The sequence below is a fragment of the Abramis brama genome (genome assembly GCF_963993115.1).
Source record: "Abramis brama genome assembly, chromosome: 10".
Lineage (NCBI taxonomy): Eukaryota > Metazoa > Chordata > Actinopteri > Cypriniformes > Leuciscidae > Abramis > Abramis brama.
Window position 1 is genome coordinate 18,015,029 of NC_139972.1, and position 24,378 is coordinate 18,039,406.

At 36.3% G+C, this 24,378-nt stretch overlaps 2 protein-coding genes across 3 annotated transcripts; one reads left to right on the forward strand and one right to left on the reverse strand.

Moving 5' to 3' along the window:
• Positions 1-396: 396 nt before the first annotated feature.
• Positions 397-5,371, reverse strand: il4i1 (interleukin 4 induced 1). The gene is made up of 7 exons (XM_084126554.1): positions 5,287-5,371; positions 3,995-4,212; positions 3,293-3,405; positions 2,836-3,037; positions 2,643-2,711; positions 2,406-2,542; positions 397-1,380 (listed from the first exon to the last, which is right to left on the reverse strand). The coding sequence occupies exons 1-7, from the start codon at positions 5,306-5,308 to the stop codon at positions 612-614; spliced, it is 1,530 nt and encodes a 509-aa protein (XP_083982680.1). The 5' UTR covers positions 5,309-5,371; the 3' UTR covers positions 397-611.
• A 5,994-nt stretch (positions 5,372-11,365) lies between these two features.
• nkapd1 (NKAP domain containing 1) lies at positions 11,366-15,081 on the forward strand. Of its 2 annotated transcripts, XM_084126560.1 has the most exons (6): positions 11,366-11,467; positions 11,878-11,956; positions 12,051-12,127; positions 12,217-12,372; positions 12,481-12,534; positions 13,412-15,081. In XM_084126560.1, the coding sequence occupies exons 2-6, from the start codon at positions 11,888-11,890 to the stop codon at positions 13,815-13,817; spliced, it is 762 nt and encodes a 253-aa protein (XP_083982686.1). In that variant the 5' UTR covers positions 11,366-11,467; positions 11,878-11,887; the 3' UTR covers positions 13,818-15,081. The 2 variants fall into 2 exon arrangements, with proteins under 2 accessions (XP_083982686.1, XP_083982687.1); XM_084126561.1 differs by lacking the exon at positions 11,878-11,956 and having other exon boundaries at positions 11,381-11,467; positions 11,989-12,127.
• Positions 15,082-24,378: the final 9,297 nt, after the last annotated feature.

The following is a 24,378-nucleotide window of genomic DNA, read 5'->3' on the forward strand; positions in this document are numbered from 1 at the left end:
CACTCAACTTAAACTAAACTTATACATAACTTATACTTATGTATATTTATATATATATTAATAATGTTAATAATAAAATAATCGTACAAATAGATTACCAGAAAACTCAATAAGGAAATTAACATTTCAGTAAAAAAAAAAAAAAGCATTTAAAAATATTATGAATAAATGTAATGTCTTGCTTTTGTGTAGTTTAGGTGCATTGTTACATCATATGTTGACTGTTTGCAATATAATTCAGAATAATGGTTAATATTACATTGTATTGAGTGTCATGATTTCCACATAAGTGCTTAAATAATTACTATATATTTACATAAAATTCCATTAAAAATCAAATCCTGCAACTCAGTTTACTCATTTACTCCAAAAAAGGGTCATTGGGATTTTTTTTTTATATAATTGACTTTTTGCAAATGGTTTCATGGCAGTGGAAGGAATAAATCTGATGATGAAAAGTTGACAGGGTGATGATATCTAGCATTTCAAGTCATTTTTGAAGTCTCTAAGAGTGTCTAACTTGGTAAAGACAGAGAACAAAAGGATGAGGCAACTTTAGGGTTAAAAAATGTCTTCAATCTATGATTAGACATCCCATAATTTTTCGTTTCCTACTTTACATCGTTATTTATTTTATCTGACGCTCGTAAAGCAGATTTCATGGCAGTCTCGATCCAGCCATGAGGTCTGGCCGTGTGCTCTCCTGCAAAGTGAATCCTCCCCTCATTCTGGACTATAGACACACTATAGTCTCTCATCTGAAAAGGAGTGAAGATAACAAAGGCGCCGTGGCTGTAAGGATCTAGTCCCCACTTTTTCACAACACCGCCGGTGCAGAGCTGGCGGATGTGTTCTCCATGGATCTTCACCAGGTCATTTAAGACCAGAGCCTTCAACTCCTCATCTTTTAAAGTCTGCAGGAGTGCAGCATCATCCGAGGCTGTGTAAGAAGCTAACACAGCCCCGCCTGATATCCCGGGGAACTCATGACTGGGGTAGTAGATGAACCGGGATGGGAGATCTGTGACGCTTTTCCCACCCTTGATGCCGTCATCATTCTCCCAGAACTTTTTGCTGAAACTTAGCACTACTTTTGTGGAGCTGCAATAGTGCAGCGACCGCAGCGCTTCCATCTTTTCGGCAGACAGAGGCGGGCTGAAGTCAATGAGGAGTGTTGCTTTGGCTGTGGCCGTCACCAAGACATAATCGGCAGTAATGTTGGTCATGGTGCCGCGATTACGCCAGTCTTGGTATGAAACTGTCACGTTGTCCTGCGTTCGGCTGATGGCCTGGACTTTTGAGTGCAGAAGGACTGTGGCATTCAGCACAGAGTAGAATGTGTCTGAGAATGTTTCAAAGCCACCTTCAAATTCGAAATACCTGAAAAAGAGCATTTATATGTTTCACATCTTTTTTTTAACTGATATACACTACAGTTCAAAAGTTTGGGGTCAGTAAGATTTGTTTTGGAAAGAAATTAATATGTTTATTCAGCAAGGACGCATTAAATTGATCAAAAGTAAAGACACTAAAGACATTTATGATTACAAAAGATGTCTATTTCACATGAATGCTGTTATTTTAAGGGGGTTTATTTATCAAAGAATCCTGAAAAATCATGGTTTCCACAAAAATATTAAGCAGCACAGCTGTTTTCAACATTGATAATAATAATTTAAAAAATGTGAGCACCAAATAAGTATATTAGAATGATTTCTGAAGGATCATGTGACACTGAAGACTGGAGTAATGATGCTGAAAATTCAGCTTTACCATCATAGGAATAAATTACATTTTAAAATATATTACAATAGAAAACAGTTATGATTATATGTAAAACTATGCTTGCCCCTGAACAGAATGCATACCCCCCCGTTCTATTGATTGCTTCTTTTTTCTTGTCTTTCTTTCTTTCTTTTCCTCCCCCCTGTCTTTCTTATTGTTGAAAGCTTGAAAAATCTTCAATAAAAATACAGTATATAAAAAAAAGAAAACAGTTAATATTTCACAATATTAGAGTTTTTACTGTATTCGTAGGTAACACTTTCTTTTGATGGTGCCTTGTAGACATTCTGCTGAGTGCTGACTATGAGTAAAGATGCACCTGCATGTCTACTAACACTTGTTAGAGTATTTGTGATGCTCACCCGACAGACATTCTACTGACTATAAGTAACTTTGCAAGTACATGTCAACTTATTCTACTAACCCTAACCCTATACTCGTGACAGTCTACTATTACTCTAATAAGAGTTACTGCAGTATACATGTACTGTAGGTGCAGCGTTACTTAGTCAAGAGAATGTCTTATAAGGGGACCGTCAAAATAAAGTGTAACCTAATTTTGATCAAATAAATGCAGCCTTGGTGAGCATTAGTTTGGGGTAACCGGCGTAATATCTTACGTTTCATCGTCTTTTACATCAGACTGGATGTAGAGCATTTCAGTGAGGGCTGTGTAGAAAAAACCATTCTCATTCAGGACATCACCAATCATCCGCAAAGCTCCTCTACTCAAATTTCCCACGTTCACCAAGTACTCCTGTTGCCGATCAGATTTAGAGACATTCAGCCATTATTACTCATATCTGGACTTTAAAGAATTTCTAAACGAACTGTAATGCATTGTACAGATATGTTACCTTAACTGAGTATGAATCATATGTGTTCAACACTTTCTCACAGCCCATTTTTTGCAGATCATCTCTTAACTGATAAAGAAGGAACAACAAAATAAACGAGCAAAGCAAAATGGGGGGAAAAATGTCAGTGGTTGTAACAGCATACCATTATTCTATATGTTTTTGAACAAATAGAAAGTTTTTCTTCACTCACCTTGCCCAATGCTATGTTGAACAGTTGACTGGCATTTTTCCCCTTTTCCCAGTCATATACGGGGTAGTTCAGTACGTCTGGGTTCTGTCTCACGGTGTAGGTTTTATAACGGAATCCGTTTATATAATAGTACGCGTTTTCGTCTTCCTGTACAAACGGTTGAACCTTCAGGCCCAGCTTTTTTGTGAAATTCAAGAGAATCCTTAAAAGTAAAGTGATATCAATAAACAGGTTGATCAAGTTGTGGCCTGCAGCTGCACCTTCTGACCAGCAGGGGTCATTGTCACTTAGCATCAGTTTTTGATGACCTCAGTTTCAATCTTTATCTTTACTCTCATGTGGCTGTGATACAGTTTCACACTAATGACTGTACTTTCACATGAGGTGAATAAGAACAATTATGATCTGACTTTAAAAATTAGAGAATTAATTAGAGATTAAAAATAACTTAACTTACCTGTGGAAACTTGGGATCCTCATGGCACCGAGTTCTGCAAACCAGCCCTCTCTTTTGTCCCTGTGTGTTAGAATTCTTCCACCTATACGGCCACTTGCCTCGATAATTGTCACCTATAAGAGCAGAGAAAAAAGATTATGCATAAGCAAGAGACAAATTGAAAATACCCGAATAGAGTTAGAAGGCTAATATTTGGCTTAGTATTATAATGACTTATATTAAATAGAAAGGGGATTCTACAACAAAAATGTTCTTGAATAAAATGAAATAATTAAGTGCTTCAGAGAAATCACGTGCATAGCAACATTTTCTCTGCTTTACCAACAACATATAGGCCTACTGTATGTCATTTTTTTCATATAAGTTGCAAAAATTACTGACTTCCTCAGCATTGTGTGAGCTTGGAAATGCCAGGCCACAAGATTGGAATCGTCATCTTTGAACTAGCAGAAAGTTACTGTTTGCTCACATCCTAAATCATGTGGAAGTGGTTAGGACTAGGATTGAGAATTATGGATGTGTCTGTACACTCGCACATACAGAAAGAGTTAAGGCCGGCAATTTAAAGATAACAGTTTTATTCCTGTCATTTAGTAAGAAATGGGAAAATATATTGTATTGATCTGCTTTAACATTTCCAATTATTTCTAATTATCTATCAACTGACAGAAAGACAATATTTGCTTCCTTTTTGTAGCCCACCTTATGACCTGCATCCTCCAGAAACTTAGCTGCAGTGAGTCCAGCAGCTCCTGCTCCAACAATTATCACATGTTGAGGGGTCTTTGCCGGAGGAAGACCTTGTTCCATTATCTTCAGAAGGTAATCATAATCAGGGTCTTGTAAGCATTGGAAAAGAGGATCATCCGTAGTTCCAACAGCATGGTAGGCAGAAACCAAGATCAGTGCCACCACAGATACTGCAGAAAACAGTTTGAGGGAAGTTTGAAAATCAAATCTATTCTAAGTTGTAAAATGTAGATATTTGAGTAGAGGCAATCAGGTAATCAGTTGCCTCAAAATATTTAAGTAACATTGCTACTACAATTTAAGTTATATGAAATTATATAATTTAATTTAATACAATTTAAAGTGACTAAGTTTAGATAAAGTAAAAATTTTGATATGTAGGCTATAAAAGGGATATTTTAAGTTGCATAAGTGAAGTAATTAAAGTTGTCAGTACTTAAGACTTTGAGTTGCATTAAATTAAGATGAACAAAACAGTAAGTATATATATATTTTGATTTAAATTAATATTTGTAAATTACAGATATTCAAAAAAAACTAGCTATGCTTACTGATGATGTTTAAGTTTGCAAACTTAAAAAAAATACAGACAATCAGTTGTTTACAGTGTAAGGTTGCCTATTCTTCTAAGTTTGCTGCTAAGGTTTCAACATAGAACATACTAATTTGTCCAAAATTAGTTTTGGATAAGTAGTCAGAAAACTGAACAGCAGCAGAAGATGCTTCAAAAGTGCTGTCTAATTCTAAACTAATGTTAAAATATTCAGCAGCTTTGAGTTCTGTTTTCAATTTCCAGCAAAAGGTTCCTATTTTTCCATGTACTCAATACAGGAATATTTCTCCACACGTGCTGGTGGTTTCGGTTTACTTTCTTATGAATGAGAAAGACATAGGCTTACATGACAACCCTTACGAAAAATTAACCATGGTTTCACACACACACACACACACACACACACACACACACACACACACACAAAACCTTGTTAATATAGGCTATAGTCTAGTTAAACCATGATAAAAATAAAACTAACCATTGTTTTGCTGCACTAACCATATTTTAACCGTGGTATTTGTAAAACTGGTTATACAAATGAAAATCAATCTGCCAAAAAAAACCCAACAACATACTTTTAGGCTATAAAAAAAAAAGATGTATAGTCAAATTAATTTTCGTAATTGATTCAGACAAAAGCATTTCAACAAATCAAAAGGACATTCATCCAGTAGGCTAGGCTACTCACAGAATTTACACAGGCGGAACATTTTGAAGTGAGCGCGCCAGAAGCTGGAGCAGACTGCGCCCGTTCCCTTGCGTGAAGTGGAAACTGAAACCTATGGAAGAACAGAAACAGTCGGGTAAATTATGGAGAAATTTTAGGAGCATAATAATATAGGCTATAACTATAACGCTATAAAGTACATACTAATTCAAGCTATAAAAAAATCAAAATAATACTCACACATGCAGTGCACTTGAATAATTGACTAGCCTACTCACCTTCATAATGAAAAAAATGGTTCTAAGTGGCCCAATGCATTACTTAACCGCTAGGCTATATCTAAGAGTATAAATGCTAAAGTTTAATTGACTGAAGAGACGAAGTAGACGGATAAAGTGTCTGGACAGTGTATTCCAGCTATAGCCTAAATGTGTCTAATGTCTCTCTCAGGATAATGAATCATGTGTGGGCTCCTCTATTCTGCAAGAAATATTTTCCCACACAGACTCAAGATTCAACCACACTGAACAAATTAGATTAGTGAGCTTTAGTATTCATTAACATACCTAATTTTCGCCAGAATCAATCATTTCTAACCACTCATTTAGGCTATGAATGTATCCTTCTGGCTACCAGTGCAAGCATTCACTTTTCTTTCTGTTAAATGTCTATCAAATTTACTTCTGCCTCTTTAACTTTCAAAATCGTATACTGTAGCAAATGGATAATGCATCACTTACCAAAGATCCAGTCACTCACTCTGACCGGTCTGCCCAGAATCTGGTCTGGTTTTATAGGCTATAGAAATCGAAAGAATGCATGATGGTGATGCATTAAACCACAAAGTTTCCGAGGTGGTCGGCCATGATTGATGTAGGTAAAGAAAAAAATGTACATCTTTATCTCCATGATATGCCTTTTTATTGTGAACCTATGGTAACCTATTTTTTTTTTTTTTTTTTTGCTCTAGTCACAGCATATTTATTCGTTTTAACCTCATCCCTCTGTTTCTAGCGCATATAAGATCAAAAGGCTGGTCTATACAAATTCTCCTCTTCCCTCATATGACATGACTTTAGCATTAAAGCTGCAGCCTGTGTGAACATGTCAAGTCTAGTCTGCATCCTGAATGAGATGCTTCTGACCGCATGCTTGCAAAATGTAGCCTAGGTCACCTAAAAACCTGTTTCTTCTTTCTTAACTCGGCAAAATACTAAATTATGGTCTTCATCAGGGTGCTAATTATATAATTATAGGCTCGATAAGTACGTCTTTACTTAAAAAAAAAAAAAAAAAAAAATCTGTGATTTGAAAAAACCTTTTCAAGAATCAAGAATGTAGGGTTGTTCACCTAGTGGTGAATCACGGAATTCGCGAACTGTCTCGCTTGCCTGAAGAAGTAGCCTAACTAGACCACTCGAGCACTTTTCTAATTTGGACGGTAATTCGACAGAAATAACGCCTTATGTCTTTATGTATATAGATTTGAATTGTAACATCAATTTATTGTTTAAGATAATTTGGATGAACTGTATGGAGAGGTTTGTGGCCTATTGTTCTCATAGCACATTTCACATAATGTCTTCACATTTCACACACAGCATCTATATGCATGCTATAACACTATTACTTTTGTCTGTGTGTGTGTGTGTGTGTGTTACAGTTACTACAATAGCTCTGGCTGAGATGTTCTTTTTATTTCATCAGCAAAGAGAATTGTTGTGTTTTTGAAGATAGGCATACCATTACTGCTCACATGAAACATTTTTTTCCATCTTGTCATCAAAAAGACACTGCATGTGAGTGTCTTTTCCATCTTTGTTTTACTATTTAATATCAACTCTGTTGTTTTTAAGGTGATGCAATGACTGCCCCTTCTTCACAATATTGTTGTTGGGTACTGCAGCTCCTATGAGAAGATCCACATCTGCTGACTGTCAGTCATCATATTCTGTTTCATTGAGCTCTCAATAAACACCCTGACACTGAATGTGCTTCTTGTGATCTTAGAACTTTTTCTCATGAACCGATTTCATTTAGCAGACTTACCAAGCTTAAGTGCGACAACCACATATCCTGTGCTTGCACAAACCTGCAGATAAACATATCCTGTTTGCATCTTTCTATATTGTGAAAAAAACTTTTTATTTTATTTTTTATTTTTATTCCAAAGACAAATGCTATTGTTAGCACAGAGTTTGCATTTTTTTTTTTACATTTTCAATCCCTCCCCAACCAACCCAGAACAAACTGCCTTAGATGATGTTAATGAACAGTAATGGTACATAAAATAAATAAATAATTAAACTAATAACAATAGCAAGAATAATGCTAATAATGACACAGCAAAATTATATTTTAAAAATAAATGAATAAATAAGCAATAGTTAAATAAATAAAAAAAATATAAAAAATGTAGAGAGAGAAAAATAGTTGGACACCACAATCAAAGGTGTAACAGTGATACAACAGTTAATGACATAAACCCTACATATTAACACATGTAAAGGTACCTATAGCATCAACCACCACAAGACTACATATAGAGAGGTGTGTGGAAAAGAAAAAGTCACAATATCAATGTAAATTCCATTACTCCCCAGGAAGCACGTTTATGGCAGAGAAATATGATAATAAGGGTTGCCAAACATATATGGGAACCTCTAATTGAATATTTAATCGTTTCTAAGTGAAGGTATAACATCAAATCCTGAAGCCAGTCTGATGCTTTTGGTGGGTTTGTAGATTTCCTATGTAAAAAAAACCCTGTCTGCGAGCCAATAAGGATGCAAAGGCAATAATGTTTAGTTGTCTTTGAGTCAGACTCGTTTCATCACCTGGAGTACCAAATATAGCAAATTCAGCACATGGCTTCAATTATACTTCACATACTTAAGAGAGTGTATCAAATATGCTGACCAGTAAATAGTGAGTGTGGGGCACATCCAAAACGTGAGTAAGATCTGCTTCTCCAGTGTGACATCTTATACAGGTCTTGTCGATAGGATTAAAAGAAGCAATACGTGTTCTGCTTGCACACGGTGCAAAACCTTGAACTGTATTAAACTCAATCGTGCACAAGAGGTACCATTCACTCTGCGTAGGGCACTGCTCCAAAAATCCCATCCACTTTTGCAATATCTTTAAGCTTTACATCACAATGGCATAGCTTATACTGATGATGCAGGTATTTGTTGGTTTCAATGTACAGTTTTTAATGAATTATATATTTCTTATTGGTTTCAGTCATTTACAAATGAAGCCTATAACCATTACAATTGAGTTGACCCTTTAGATGCATGTTTCATTTAGACAGATTGATATACTATTAACTTTCAACAGCAAGTGTAAGAACAAACATGCTGTTATACTTTATTATGAAGGCATTTCAGTGTGTTGCCATGACCAAAACATTGTCAGAGACTGCCAAACAATATACAAAAATGAGGTTGAAGTGAATAACCTTAATTATATCAATACAAAAGCACCTGTCAGGGGTAGGGATATAATAGACAGACGTGAATAGTCCATTTTTGAATTTAATTTGTTGGAAGCAGGAACATTTTTGACAAGGGCCAAATAGTGATGGCTAGACAACTGGGTCAGAGCATCTCCAAAACAGCAAGTCTTGTGGGGCGTTCCGGTAGTGGTTACCTATACCAAAAGTGGGTGGAGCAAGGAAGAACAACCGGTGAACCGGCGTCAAGGTCATGGGCATCCAAGGCTCATTGATGCACAAAGGGAGTGAAGGCTGTATAGCCCGTCTGGTCCAACCCCACGGAAGAGCAAGTCTGAAAAATCTGCCCATGATAGAAAGGTGTCAGAACACAGTCCATCAGTTTGCTGTGTATGACTGCGTAGCTGCAGGCCAGTCAGGATGACTATGATGACTCCATGTCCACCGCTGAAAGTGCCTACAATGGGCACATGAGCATCAGAACTGGAGGTCCAGAAGGTCATCTGGTCCGATGAGTCCTGTTTTCTTCTAGATCAAGTGGATTGCTGTGCATGTGTCATTTACCTGAGGATGAGATGGCAGGCCGGAGAAGGCAGTGTGATGCTCTGAGCAATGTTTTGCTGGGAAACCTTGGGTCCTTCATTTGGATGTTACTTTGACATGTAGTACCATGTTGCAGACCATGTACACCACTTCATGGCAATGGTGTTCCCTGATGGCAGTGGCTTCTTTTAGCAGGTAATGCACCCTGTAAAGAATTTTCAGGAATGGTTTGAGAAACATGACAAAGAGTTCAAGTTGGCCTGCAAATTTCCCAGATCTCAATCTGATTAGAGCATCTGATGTTCTGGACCAACAAATCCATGGAGGCCACACCTAGCAACTTGCAGGACTTAAAGTATGTCAATTGTCAATGTCAATGCCAATTGACTTAAAGGATGTCTTGGTGCCAGATACCACAGGTGCACGTTCAGAGGACTTGTTGAGTGCATGCCTGTTTTGGCAGCACAAGGGGAAACTATACAATGTTAGGCAGGTGGCTTCAATGTTGTGCATGGCTGATCTGCGTATATATCATGAAATTCAAAAGAGAAAGTGTTTCTCTCATATTTTAGGACAGGTTAGTCAACATGTTTGCATTTCTTGTCAAGGCATGTCAGCAAATTGTTTACTTCCTTGTTTAGTCTTTGAATGGAGTCTCATGTTTTTGTTTCCAAATTTCAATAAATGTTTATACTCTACTGTCTACTACATGTATATCTTAGTTTTTGTATTTGTTTTAAAATGAATAGATATTACAAATTCTCACATAAAATCATAGGAGTACATATATATCTGTTGATTAATGAATCTCTTTAGTAAGGTTCATTTCATTAAAGAGTTAGTTCACCGAAAAATGAAAATTATGTCATTAAAGCTACAATATGTAATTTTTTCAAAACATTAACAAAGACGAAGCTTGATGACGCTATGAAGGAGAGTGGAACTATGGGAGATGTCGTTTTCACCATCCAGAGATGTATAGAATTCACGAATCATATAAATGATATATCAGCTAATAAATTAGTTTTTGTATTACCTGTTCATTTGATCACACTATGTTATGTCATCGTAATGAATTAGCTGCCAGGAACGTGAAATGTAATGCTATATTAGCCTGTTAATAATATGTGACTATTTGTCAAATGATTTGGGTTAATGCTGTTAATGCTGCGCAGTTTTACATGTTTAAAACAATCCTACTAAAAGTACATTTGAACAAACCCACAGTATTTGCAAGTAATGGCACTAAATATTACACTAAAAACGGCAAGCCGATATTAATCATTTTTTATTTCTCCCAAAGCCTGCTTGCCTAAGTTGATCTATGTTTACGGTGTTTTGGATTTTCTGTACTCGCCTATAATTCTATAATTGTGAACCATGATGATCTCTTGGGATAATGTAAGTACACAACTGCATGAAATATATCACACTGTTTAAGTGTTTTTTGAATATTTTATTATAAAAATCTTACATATTGCACCTTTAATTACTCACCCTCATTTCGTTTTAAACCTGTAAATCTCTCAGGTTTCATCAAAAAGATCTTCTTTTGTGTCCCAAAGATGAGGATGAGTAAATAATGACAGAATTTTAATTTGTGGGTGAACTATCCCTTTAAATCATGAATATAGGTGTTTTTGCATTAGCTGAGAGGTAATTTCTCTTTCTTAGGTCTCAAGGAAGTAGGGTAAGGAAAACGCAACAGAAACGGTTTGGGGGATTCCAGTGTAATCAAAATTTCAGTTAAAGTTTTGTGGCCTTGCTAAAATGCAGTTTCCACTGGATGAGAATGTGGAGTGATGTATTTCTTCATCAAGGGTATGTTGATGCCATTGTGCATGCCATTATGCACCTAAAACCTACAAATCAAATAAAATTGAGAATTTCCATAATATTTTGCTAATGTGTGTCATTTTTGTTTATCATAGATGTTTATCTTTGAATCAAAAAACTTAGTAAAAAAATAATAATTTTCAGGTAACTTAAATAGTTAGTCAGGTAACAGATAGTTTCAGATAGTTTTCATATATTTATATGTGTATAAGAGTAAAATTACGACTTTTATTATGAAAGTCACTTATTCACGACTTGTATTTTGAAGTAACTCACTTGCGTAGGCAGTGCAGGAAGTTATCTACATGTTTTTGATGCCACGGTCACGTCGCTCACTACAATTCAAATTTATTGATTAATAGAAAGGTCAGTTCATCCCTTACTTTGTTTTGAAACATAGTGTTACTTAATATGGACAATTGCTTTACTTTTCTTTTTTTAAACTGTACTTTTACTAAATAAGCCTTTAATTGAACTGAACGGTTGTGTTAGCTAGTAGGAAAACATCGCCAATAGTGAATGTCAATAGAGCTGCTGCCATACTCATGTTTAAAGGACAAAACATGACAAGTATAATGTTTATTTTGACATTATTTTACTTTTTTTTCATATCCAGCTCATTTGCTTGGCCTTTTGAATTTAGGAAAAACGTGAAAGTCAATAAGCTTCCTAAATTAGTCTAACAGACATAGTCATGTTTCTAATCATAGTTATGTAGCGTGTATATATATGAAGCTTTTGAAACATTAAACTCTGCTGTGGTATGTTGTTTAAAGGTTTGATAGCATGTCGAAGGTGTCTATGGGTAAACTGCTGCTCCGAAATGTCATCAGACACACAGATGCCCATAACAAGGTGTGAACTTTTATGAACCATTTTTATTTCAGATGTATATAAGCTGAAGTCTATCATGAAATTAATCATGGAATGATTAAACTTATAACTGCAGATTCAAGAGGAGTCTGAGATGTGGAAATTGAGGGATCTTGAACGCCAAGCCACATCCACTCATTTCCCAAAGCACAGGTGATGACTGATGGCTACAAGCATCACAACCTTTGTTTATTGCTCCTGATGTCTTTTTCTCTTTAGTGACAAATGTAATTCTCACTTAGGGGCCGCATGCACTGTGACCGCAATTTGGACAACTCGGAGGGGTCCATGCGAGACCGGCTTGGAGACAGGAAAGATGTGATGTCCGAGAGAGATGAGAGGGAGGCACAATACTGGACGCGAAAACTATATGAGTTTGAAGCCAATGATCCTGACAGGTATTGCTGCTTGCTTTTGTTCTTGTGGTGTTTTAATTATTTTGTATGTTTGAAACATGAAACAAGAGGCATTTCCTGTGATCACAAAGCTATGTTCCGTCTCCTCAGGTGGGGCCACAGTGGCTTTAAGGAGCTTTATCCTGAGGAATTTCATTCTGATGGGTAAGGTGTCCTTCCACCTCATAAATGTTTAGCATATTGTTGTGGAGTTTTTAAATAGCAGGGGTCTTTAACGTGGTCTGTGGTGTTACTGCAGGGGGTCCATTATTGTTTGATTATTACATTGGCATGCATTTTTGATCTTGGATAAAAAAAATGTAAACGATTGTACCTTTTTTTTTTTTTTTAATCAATTAAATTTAATTGAAAGTACAATTAAAATGCAATGTACAAAATATCTCTTTACATCAGTCATGGTTATTTTAATAGCTATGCAATGTAACTAGCTTGTAAATAAAAAAGTTAAAGGGTTAGTTCACCCAAAAATAAAAATTCTGCCATGTTTTTTACCTTGAAAGTGGTAGTTACGTATGCTGTCAATGGAGGGACAGGAAGCTCTCACATTTTATTAAAAATATCTTCATTTGTGTTCCAAAGATGAAAAAAAATCTTTACGGGTTTGGAACGACATCAGGGTGAGTTATTAATGACAGAATTTTCATTTTTGGGTGAACTATCCCTTTAAAGATCCCTGTTATAGAGTCATTCATTTTCATTTGATCTAAAAAATAAATAATTTTAAAATTATTCTAAATATTCTAGCAGTAAAATGTAATATACAAATATATGTACATTCTTAATGATTGTTTTTGGTGGCTTTCCAATGTAATCATCATGATAAAGGTTAAATACAAAGGTTAAAGACCCCTGGTTTCATTCTGATGTTACTTAATTTGCTTCTTTAATCTAAAATATAAAATAATCTTAAATATAATGTAATTGAATTGAATTATTGATTTAAAATAAATATATTAGATTATTGAAATATTCTAGCAGCATATTTTTTCATTTAATAATATATTATATTCATTTATTCCAGAAAAAAAGCCTGCAGTGATAGTAAACACAGAAGGAAAAAACACAAGAACAAACTACACGATGACATAGAGAAGTCTTCCAAGAAGTCATCTAAGAAGAAGAAAAAGAAAAAAGAGAAGAAGAGGAGGAGAACTGTGGCCTCGGGCTCTGAGAACTGCAGCGATGCGGAGGACACCGCGAAGAGGAAACAGAGGAGGAAGGGAGGTAAAAGCAAGCGTAGCAAGAAGGAGCACAGAGACAGAACAGAAGACAGCAGCACGGAGGACAGCCGTTCAGACACCAGGACGAGAACGAACAGGAAGAGAGACTCCCCTGAAATAGACACACTGGCCGAGCCTCAGCGGAAAAAGCGGAAAAACTGGAAAGTGGCGACCGAGGAGAGATCAGAGGAGAGCTCTGATGCTTGACTTTTCAATCTACCTACCTTGTCAATAACTTGATCTTTATACCTCTCCAAACAGACACGTGATGGCTTTTTCAACATGTTTGCATCCATGCGAATTTGTCTAATTTTATGAGGTTATATTTTCTGAACATTTTAAATATGTTTGAATGTTTTTTATTCCTTGTGAGACTGAACGATTTTTATTGCCATTGAAAAAACTCAGGTATTTTTCTGCCATGTGTGTAACTGAATTAAGTGAAAAGATATTTTTTTAATATACTTGTATTCTATGATACCTTATTCTTTAACCTACCAGTTACAACAATCGTATTTGTTTTTTTTTTGTTTTTTTTGCCAAACAGCATTTGTGTGTTAAGTGCAAAGTTGCCCAGAAGGTGGCACTTTTGCACTATCAGACGACAATGTCAAAGCGTATGGCAAGCCGTTTTAACATTTAATCCTTAATATGTACTAGTATCTATTTTCATGCTACTAGTACTTATTTTTTAGATACTAGGATCTATTCCATTAAGTTCTAGTACTTATTCATTAGGTAGTTATTCTTTAGGTAGTAGTGCTTATTTTTAGGTACCAGTATCTTTTTAAAGATACTAGTACTTATTCATCAGATACTAGTTCTTATTTATTAGATACTGATACTCATTCATTAGATACCAGTACTTATTTGTTAGATACTAGTACTTATTCATTAGATGCTAGTACTTATTTCGATAATGACTATTACTATTCTGTTGTGACTAATAACACATTTCAAATGTTTGCCATTGACTTGTATGGGAACCTGTCATTCATATATCAACTATTCAGTTTTGACTAGTATTCCAATTATGATTAGTACATATTTTTTATAATAGTCATTAGGTACTAGTTCTAATGAATAAGCAACTAAAGAATAGGTGTTAGTAGGCCTACCTAAAGAAATTGCACTAGTGAATAAGCACTAGTACCTGGAATAAATAATACTCGTATCTAAAAATCAAGTAGTCTACTAGTAGCATGAAAATAGATATTAGTACGTATTAAGGATTAAATGTTAAAACGGCTTGCCATACAAAGCGAGGCTGCCTGATTGTCTTTTCACGACTTGTTTTGTACGTTCGCTTGTAAACACCTACAGTAAATGATTTCACTACTGTTTACTTCCGACATTTACGGATAATGGCTACTTCCCTTTGCTAATGTGTGTGTGCTTTCACTGATTCATTTGCACTAAACTACCAAAGGTCAAGCATTCATATCATATTAAATGGAATTATATAATTAAAGTTGCCTTTGGAAGCAACGGTTATTTTACCAGTAGTTAGTAACTGTTAGAGTTCACTTGTTGTGTCAGTGTTTACCGTTATTGTTGCTCACTTACACCGAGTCCACGTGAGCTGTACGAGCGGTGTGTGTGTGGGTGTGTGTGTTTTATGTATGTGTGTGGGTTGAGTGACCCCTCATTATTCTGATCACCGGCTGCCATCTTCCGCTGTAAACACGGAGCAGCCGCCGTAAAGAACATTGCGTCTCTATGGCAATGAACAGCGCCCTTTCCTATCAGCCTGGCTGCTGGCACGATGACTCAAAACAACTCTGAAAATGATCAAACACTTTCAAGTTGCCAAGCTTCATAATTAAATCAAATTAAATGTGGCTAGCTTTCATCAGCCGAGATTAAGGTGTTCCGTGTCTTCGGTAAATACGGTTACTAACACGCGCAGCTCAGGGGAACACGCTGTTCTGACGGTTCGTTTTGCTGAGGGCAATTTCATTCAGGCTGATCCGGTAAAGGTTGTGCCCTTTTGGTCTCTTCCGATTTTACTGCGAAGTGGTTTTTGTCCAATTTAATGCCCCTTTGACATTGAACCAGAAATATATATCAGATATTAGAATGGTTAAAAACAAATACTGTGGGAGGAAAAACAGACTAATCAAGCCGTTTCAAACTGCAGCAGTTTAACTAAAGCAGTGAAAATTTAGCTTTGCTTCACAGGAATAAATTACATTTTAAAATATATTAAAATAGAAAACTGTATAGTAGGCCCACTGCTTTTTCCGTATTTTTGATCAAATAAATGCAGCCTTGGTGAACATTTTAAACAGTAGCTATAACTGAACATGTTCAGTCACTATTCAATCTTTTGACATAATGTTTTGATTAGTAATAATAAATAATTGATCTTTAAGTTTAACAAAGAAAAATCTTCCCCTGGAGGATCACTTGCATACTTTCTGTTTGTTCAGTAAAAATCTGCACAGTTGAGGAAGAACCTCAGTAAGTTTGCCTAGAAGGAAGAACACTGATCTCACATGTTTTTATTTGATACATTTCACATTACTCTTCAATTACACAATTATGTGGGGTATGTTCCTTCTTTAGGTTATTAATGTCCAAACCATCTTAGCCATGCAGGTAAATCTAATGGGCTTAATCATTCTTTATTGAGTTCTGGCGGCAGAGTATTTCATACTTACGTCATATTGGCGTAGAAAGAGATAAGATGGCATTACCAGAAATTAGGTTGTATTATGTCAAGCTATTCCTTGCAACAGTTTTGAGTTATATATGTATGATCTATTGGTTTGGCAGGGATTGTGTGACGTTAGTATTATGGTTTCCATAGGATCTGTGTGCATCACTGTGTAAATTAGGCTATAGAGATTTAACTAAAGTCTGCATGTGCTTTTAGCTCTTCCTTGACATCATATCTGTGAGTCACCAGTCATGTGAAATCCCATTCAGGTTCGTTGTTGGTGGCAGCTGATAAGTAAGCTATCATTTATCAGACCTAGAAAAAGAACTAGACCTGAACATGACTACAATAGACCAAACAGAGGAAGTGACACATCCTCAAAGTTGATATTGAAACGGTGATTCCCTCCAGTAAGTTTCATTATGAATCACTTACTTTATTGCATGTGTTCAGACTCCAGACCGACCAGGTCAGTCATTCATTTTGCATCAATAATAGTTTCTCACCGCAACAATAAACGATGGCAAACATTCATTATATTTGTTCATTCTTTATCCAATGCAGCTTATAAACTAGGTAAAATACTATTAAAGGTGTGGGCAAAAGGGTCAATTGTCCATAGTGTAACAATGTATGAAGCACAGCTCACATTAGATGTCACTTTCAATTCTAGCAGCTAGCTTTCAGTTGGTCATCAAGCCAAAATCATGTGACCAGCATGAACACATTGCAAAATTAGCAGAAAACAGCAGTTTAAAACTGTTTCCCCTCCCCCTTTAATTAGCAATTGAGCTGGTTTAGTTGTGCAGACCTGGCAACCCTGCCGGCTGTTGAAATTCCTGATTGCATTGATTACAATTATAAAAGTGCAGTAGGCTACTGCATGTTCAGCGAATTTTCGTGTACAAAATCCAGTCAGTTCAATAGAAATCTACACAATTATGAATTTCGGTTGAAAGCGTAAGTTTTCTCATTGCAGATTTCGCAACAGGTTTAAGCTGTTTGAGTATGGTTTCTGTGCGAGTTGTGCTTCATACATTGCTATTGACAAATAGACAATCAGGGTTGCCAGGTTTTACCAAACCCGCCCAATTGCTAATCAAAACTAGCCCAATCAATAAAAATTGCATTTGGCGGGGGAGGGGGTGGTGGTTGGTTTTGCTTCAACTTGTGGATTACAAAAACTACTCTCAGCAACAGTGTAAAAGTAAACCAAATCCGTTTGAAAACCGCAGACTTGGCAATGCAGACAATGGACCTTTTTTGCTTGCAAAATTTTGATACTGTGACCAGACCACATCACCTTTAATGGATTTTAAAGGGATTTTGCACTGAAAATTTCCCAAACAACGGTAAATGTGACCGCAATTTAATACTTATTAACTTACTGTGCTACGTCCATACATACTGTGGTACTGATTGCACTGTATTTGATTTTTGAATTCTTATTCTAAACTGTTTTAATATATTTTATATTATTTTTAATTCTCACCATGTTTTTTTTATTAGGCTACTTTAATTCCTTCTATGTAAAGCACTTTGAATTAGCAGTGTATGAAATGTGCTATATAAATAAACTTGCCTTGCCTTGCCTAATACTATTAGTATCAAGATGGTCATAATAGGCTTTCTAAAGTGCAGAAGTGAATGCAGCTAGCTAGTTTAGCATAGAAAACCCATTCAGACTCTTATTATACTGTTTAAAATACCACAATTATAGCAAATATATCTCAAGGTGAAGTCAAATGACGTGGTTTAAGCATGGTGGACCCCGTGGTGCTCATTAACATGCCCCTCTGCTGAGAACCTTTCAAGGTTAATCGACAGCTCCTGCAGCCAGTGCTCTGAACACACGCTATTTCCCGGACTGCTCTCCAAATCAGTTGTGCATCCAGGCTGACCCTCTCACAGACTTTACTTCAATTAGCCACCAAGTGAATCATGGGTCAATCTGCTCCCGTTGCCATGGCAACCTGATGTAAAAGATTTGGATTCTCTTGACAGTACTGGAGGCTACACCAACATCTCTGCTGAGGATGTGCATATTATGTGGGCACGCATTCAAATGAAGCATTCTCAAATGATAATATTTTGAAATACTCTAAATGTGGGGCATTTATCTAGCAAAACTAGAAAAAGAGCACTCACTCAAGTGTCCTCAAGTATTCATCATTAGATGTGGATAAATATTGAGCGTTAAACACACAATAACTTGACCCTGACATCAGTTAGAAGCTGCTTCATATAATTTCAAATTTGATTATAGTAACTAACCTAATTCTGAAAAAACAAAAAAAACAAAAAAAAAACCCTGCAAAACCTGATGGTGGAATATTTTGGGTTGTTGCCAGGGTGTTTCTATGTGGTTGTTCTAAAGTGTTTTTGTATTTAAATGTTGCTATCCAGTTGCTTTGGTGTTCTGGGTGGTTACTAAGGTGTTCTGACTGTTTTTACCATGTTTTTATGCAGTTGATACAGTGTTCTGGGTGGCTAAGATGTTTCTAGGGGATTGCTAAGGAGTTCTGACTGGGTTTTGGCATGTTGATGTGCAGTAGCTAGGAAGTTCTGGGTGATTGTGAAGGTTTTCTGTGTGTTTATTAGTATGTTTCTATGTGGATTCTACAGTGTTCTGAGTGGTTAATGTATTGCTAGGTGGTTATTAAGGTGTTCAGAGTTTTTTTTGCGTTTACTATTTTTCAAAACACTTTATTTGTCCACAAGGGGCAATTAAACGAGGCAACGTAGAGTCACGTAACAATATACATAAAAACATCATAAATTAAAATAACACAATGTGCACGGTATACATATTAATTATAATCTACTACAAGTGGATACCTAAAAAACAAGTCCATACCATGCATAAGAATGAATAAATACGTAAATAGTGATGTACCAACTAGGTTCCCTGTAGAGTTTACACCATTAGCTGAGAGATTTTTTTTCCCATGTACATGGTAGGCTCCAATTAATCTATATCGAATGGATTTTAAACGAAAAGCTTGTGAATTGACATTGAAATCAAATCGAATCGTGCAATTTGTGCCAATTCCCAGCTCTAGTTGCCACAAAGACTTCTGAGAGGTTTTAAACATGTTGATGTACAGTATAGCATTTTTATTCATCAGTTGTTATGCGATTGTTAGGGCGTTCTGAGTGGTTAATGCATTGCTGGTTACTAAAGAGTTCTGAGTGGTTTTAACATGTTGTTAGGCAGTTTCTAAGGTTTTCTGGTTGCTTGTTAAGGCTGACTAATATAAATGTTTTAAATTGTGTAATGAAAGTCTACTGTAAAAATTGGACCAGACCGATAACCTCATTACAGCATGGGTTTCGTAATAGCACTTGCATGACCTTTGCCTCAAAGATCACACTCTGCTGTGTTGTTTCATAAGATAAAAGGTTTTTGAGCAAGCAGTCCCTTGTGTTCAGACAGTAATCCAGGGCACATTCAGGCCCAAAAAACACCATCAGCACCATGTTTCTTCATCGCCTTTGTTAAACACTTATAGGCCTCACGCCGTGACGTCAGTGCAAGTCTTTGCCATACTCAGAAAAAGGGGGGGGGAAACAGCTTTCAGAGCTTTCAAGAAGGTTTGATTTGAGCAGTCAACCCCCTGCCCTCCCTCACTTTCACATCCCTGCTATCACACCTCCGCCTGCACAGCCTTATGGGACGCAGGTTTGACGTCAGCATGTGTCAGCTCAGCCCATAGTCTGCCTCTGCTGCTAAATGACTGCAGTAATTGATTCAGAAGAGCAGAACGAGCCTCAGCTAATTGGACTGTGGCAGCAGCTGCTCCGTTTCTGGTCTCTCCTCAAATCTTCTCCCAGTTCACGTCAAACATAGCAACGCACTTTTATAAGCTGTGCAAATATGAGGGGGAGGTTGGCCGCACATCATCTGATGGATGATTGAAAAGTGCTTTGCTCTGGAAGGTTCTGCAGTTTCTGTCATCAGCACGTCACTGAGGAGAAGTGGCATTTTTGCTTCAGTGCTCTTGGAAAACTAGAACAAGACAACATAGTTTATTTGCTTTTGTTGATCTTCAGTTTATATCAACAACTTGCAATCTTGTGCTCATCTTTTGCTAAACAAAAATCCTGTTGTTAAGTTGCAAAATAGTTGCAGAATGGTTTGTGTTACCACTGTGATAGTGGAACATTCTTTTATTTCCACAAAAAACCTTTTCTGGTTAACCAAAAATTGTACATTGTAGGCTACACTGAATTTAATGTGCAACCGTGTGTCTTTTTTATAAACAACAGACCAATTAATTTTTTAATTTTTTTAGTGCTGTTGAAAGGCCATATAGACCTTATGCGCCAGAGAAACGAGGGCGCCGCCATCTTTAGAATATTGTCTTTGAACTTCCGTTTTTGCAGTCGCTCTGTATATTTCTATGGCATTGCTGTTCAGAAGTAATTAGCTTTTGAAGTGGATTTACTTAATGTTAACGAAAGTTATCATGAGGATTGTAATGTTTAAAGCAGATGTCTTAACAAATGTCAGTAGACCGGGAAGATTTTAAAACGAGCCGTTCATTCATAAATATGCAAGATCGCTGTGAAAATACAGACCGGAAGTCAAAAGACAACGAGCGCAGCGCTGAAAAAGGGCGGGGCTACATAAGGTCCCTCCCTTCCGCTTCTGGCTCATGGGACCTTATGTCGGAAAAAATATGTATGGAAGTCAATGGCGAGAGACAACTTATCTTTTTATTCCGTCTGAACTGTGCCCTGAATTACACATATGATGTTTGTCAATTTAAAAGATAATTATGAAAGTCAAGAAAGTCGCAGTTTGTCATAAAACAGAAGAGTAACATTTAGTTTTATGTGAAGCTCAATGAACTACATCTCTCATCTCGCACCCATCCGTTGCTCGTATGTGTGCAGTCTGGTACAAAACACTCAGCGTGAGTGTAACGGCGTAACGTTACGATTATAATGTAAGACTATAGAAAAAATGACAGACGTTAGCTTCAGTAAAGTTAGCTTCATTCATTGAGAGAAAAGGTATGACGTCACAAGTGCGCCTTTTGGGTTTGTAGTCTTTGTAATTACGCATTTTCACAGTCTTATACCTCAACAGTTTTACATCAAACTGCGACTTTCTTGACTTTAAAATGTATCTTTTAAATTGACAAACATCATATGTGTAATTCAGGGCACAATTCAAACGAGATCAAAATATTTGTTGTCTCTCGCCATTGACTACCATACAATATTTTTCCGAATTAAGGTCCCATGGTGTTCCACCGGAAGGGGAGGGACTTAGGCTCTCTATAGGCTATGGATTAAAGGCCCAACTATAATGATATTAGCATATCGTTCTGTTTATTCTACGTGCGTGCTTGTCTGCCGCTTTAAATGGTCAAGCTCGTTACCGCAGGATGGCTTCTGATTGGCTGTCAATATTTTTATCGTTCATCAGCTGAATAAAATCATTCTGAAAGTGATTCCAACAATATAGTTTCTCTGTGCCGTTATCGTTCTAGATGTGGTGTGAACTCTGCTATTCTTTAATGAGAACACTTTTTTAGAACTATCGTTATCTTTATAGTTATCGTCCTTGGTGTGAACAGGCCTTTAGACAAAATTAATTAGCCTAATAATTTGTTGTTCTTAAATTCCTATCAACAAGTTTCAACTAGCTGTTGCATTCTTAAAAATGGTTATCTTCCGATGTAAAAAATTATGTAGTGAATCTTATTTTGTTGTTAACATTACAAATGAAAACATTTAAAGTGACCATATATTTTTACATAATCCTTTGCTTATTGTACATAAATACAGTAAAATACTGTTCAAGTTTCAAAAATCTTTTCTTTTTTTTTTTCTTTTTTTTTTTGGTAAAAAGTTGCAAAATTACAGAATGGTTAAGGGAACTCTCTTCTTCATTTCTGTAAACAATCTGTTCCCAAAAATTGTACAGTGGGATAAGTCTACTGTGAAACTATGTGTCTTTCATAAAAAAAACCCAGACCATTTCAAATCTGTACATTGGAGCTGAATGCTCAAGATTTGGTCTACAATGAAGAAGGGTTGCAACAGCAAAGGTTATTTAGAATAAGGACAGTACATAATATTTTTCCACTAACTGCAAATGTTTTGTTCATTTCACAAATGGACCATATGGCAAGTCAAGCATCCTCTTGCTTGAATCTGTCCTTCTTTTTCTGTGACCCTGAGCCACCGATCTCTTCCTTTGCTTTGTTTTCCCTCACTGTGCCTACATCCATGTGCTATTTGAATGGTGACCATCTAAATTGTAACCTGTCACAAGCCCACATCTTCAGGCATGAGTCATTCATTCTAAGTCGGTGGTCCATGGTCTAGAAGTTGATCGGACGAACAGTGATGGCTGTGGTTGAGGTGTGAGGCTAAATGTATTTCCACTGGATGAACATTCATCCAATTAACTGCTGACATCATACCCACCAGGATAAGTTCATCTGCTTGCAGTTAATATGTTTATGCCAGTTTGGCAAATGTACTGTGTTTTTAGCAATCTTTTTATTTTCAAGGTCATCAGTGTATATGTAATTTCCCATACACTAAATGAAATCTTAGCTGTGAAAATTGAACTGTAAAATTGCAGAAAATTGCATGTTAGGAATGGATTCTCCCATGTATTTTTGGGACAATACATCAGGGAACAAGACAGCAAACGGAGATTAATTCAAAGAACAAATGTTCTTTTCCAGGTAATGACTATACTTTTGAAGCAACAGCACAAGTATAACATCTAATCAGACATGGTGAAGTAATTTATGCAAATGCAGCTTAGCCAAGGCGCTTATGTGTCCTCATATACATAGAGAGAAGTAAAAATGGAAATACATTAACAGATTGTCATGTAGGCATAAATGTAATGCTGCTCATTAAATATAATATCAGTAATAATTTAATGCACATACAGATCCTTTGCTAAAATACCCAGTACCAATTTATTATTATTATTTTTTAAATGAAATGTCAGTCCAAGATAGCAAAATATTTTCTGAATAAATTTGCAAAAACAAAATAGTGTCATTATCCCTGCTCTCCTGTAGTATAAAGTTATATTCTGGTTTTGTCATACAGGTATGTGAAACAGGCACCGACACTATGCATACAGGCTTAAGTATGCATGTACTTAAAGATCATGTTTATCCTTGAGATGAGGGTGTAGGGGGTGCAGGCTGAATCTCTTTCTTCCTGGTGCTTCCTAAAAAGTATGGAGTATACATGAAAGAGCTTAGCTTGATGTTATATAAACAGCAAGGGCCAAGGGTGGTCTGCACACACCTGGAGGGGCCTGGACCTTTGAGGATAGAGTACAGGAATCATGTTCTAACATTAATAAGCTCAGAGTGGAAAATATGAGGGAGGCATCTGAGGAAAGAGTATACAGGCGATCGGAGGCAGGGCTGGATCTGAGAGAGCCTGATGTGAGCGAGGAATGCTTGACGTCATTCGGAGTGGCCTCCAGCTACTTGATTATTAACAGCTGACAGCCCCCCTCTGCATGTTCTTTAGGGTCATATACCGAACCAAACAGAATGTAGATTGCCCAGAATGTGGATATTTAATCATATTTCTGTTTTAATATCATTGGACTGGATGGAAATTATAAAGCTTTGTCAAAATAAAGAATTCCAGATTTTGTTTTTGTATAAATAAATAACTCCAATATATTTGTGTTTTGGGAGATATTAAATCAACAATAATGTGTTTCCCCCTAAGATTTCTTGGCACCCTAACAATAACCTTGAAACCTTTCAATCAATTTTTTGTACATTTTTAGTAATTCACACAAAAATAAACATTCTCTCACATTCTTTACTCAACTTCACTATAAAAGTAGGCTATTCTAAAAATACAATAGTACATTTGACTCATGCACTTGTACATTCCAATTATTCTGAATCTTTCCCGTCAAGACTAGAAGCAAATTGCCCCCAAAAGGCAATTTTTACAAGTTTTTTTTTACACAGTCTATGGTATTTAGTTGCTTACAAGTTTCTACAAAAGATGACAACTACCACATGAATTTAATTTTGTGCTTCGGGAATCAGATGAACGTTTTAGCCTAGTCCTTACAAATGTATTAATAACATA

Bases quoted from the DNA above. Each gene is read 5' to 3' on its own strand.
- il4i1 (XM_084126554.1), bottom strand. From the start codon at position 5,308: ATGTTCCGCCTGTGTAAATTCT. The intron at 2,712-2,835 runs GTGAGTGAAGAA...CTTCTTTATCAG, and splicing joins TCAACATAGCATTGGGCAAG to TTAAGAGATGATCTGCAAAA. The intron at 2,543-2,642 runs GTAACATATCTG...GATCGGCAACAG, and splicing joins ATGATTCATACTCAGTTAAG to GAGTACTTGGTGAACGTGGG.
- nkapd1 (XM_084126560.1), top strand. From the start codon at position 11,888: ATGTCGAAGGTGTCTATGGGTAAACTGCTGCTCCGAAATGTCATCAGA. The intron at 12,373-12,480 runs GTATTGCTGCTT...CCGTCTCCTCAG, and splicing joins GAAGCCAATGATCCTGACAG to GTGGGGCCACAGTGGCTTTA. The intron at 12,535-13,411 runs GTAAGGTGTCCT...CATTTATTCCAG, and splicing joins GAGGAATTTCATTCTGATGG to AAAAAAAGCCTGCAGTGATA.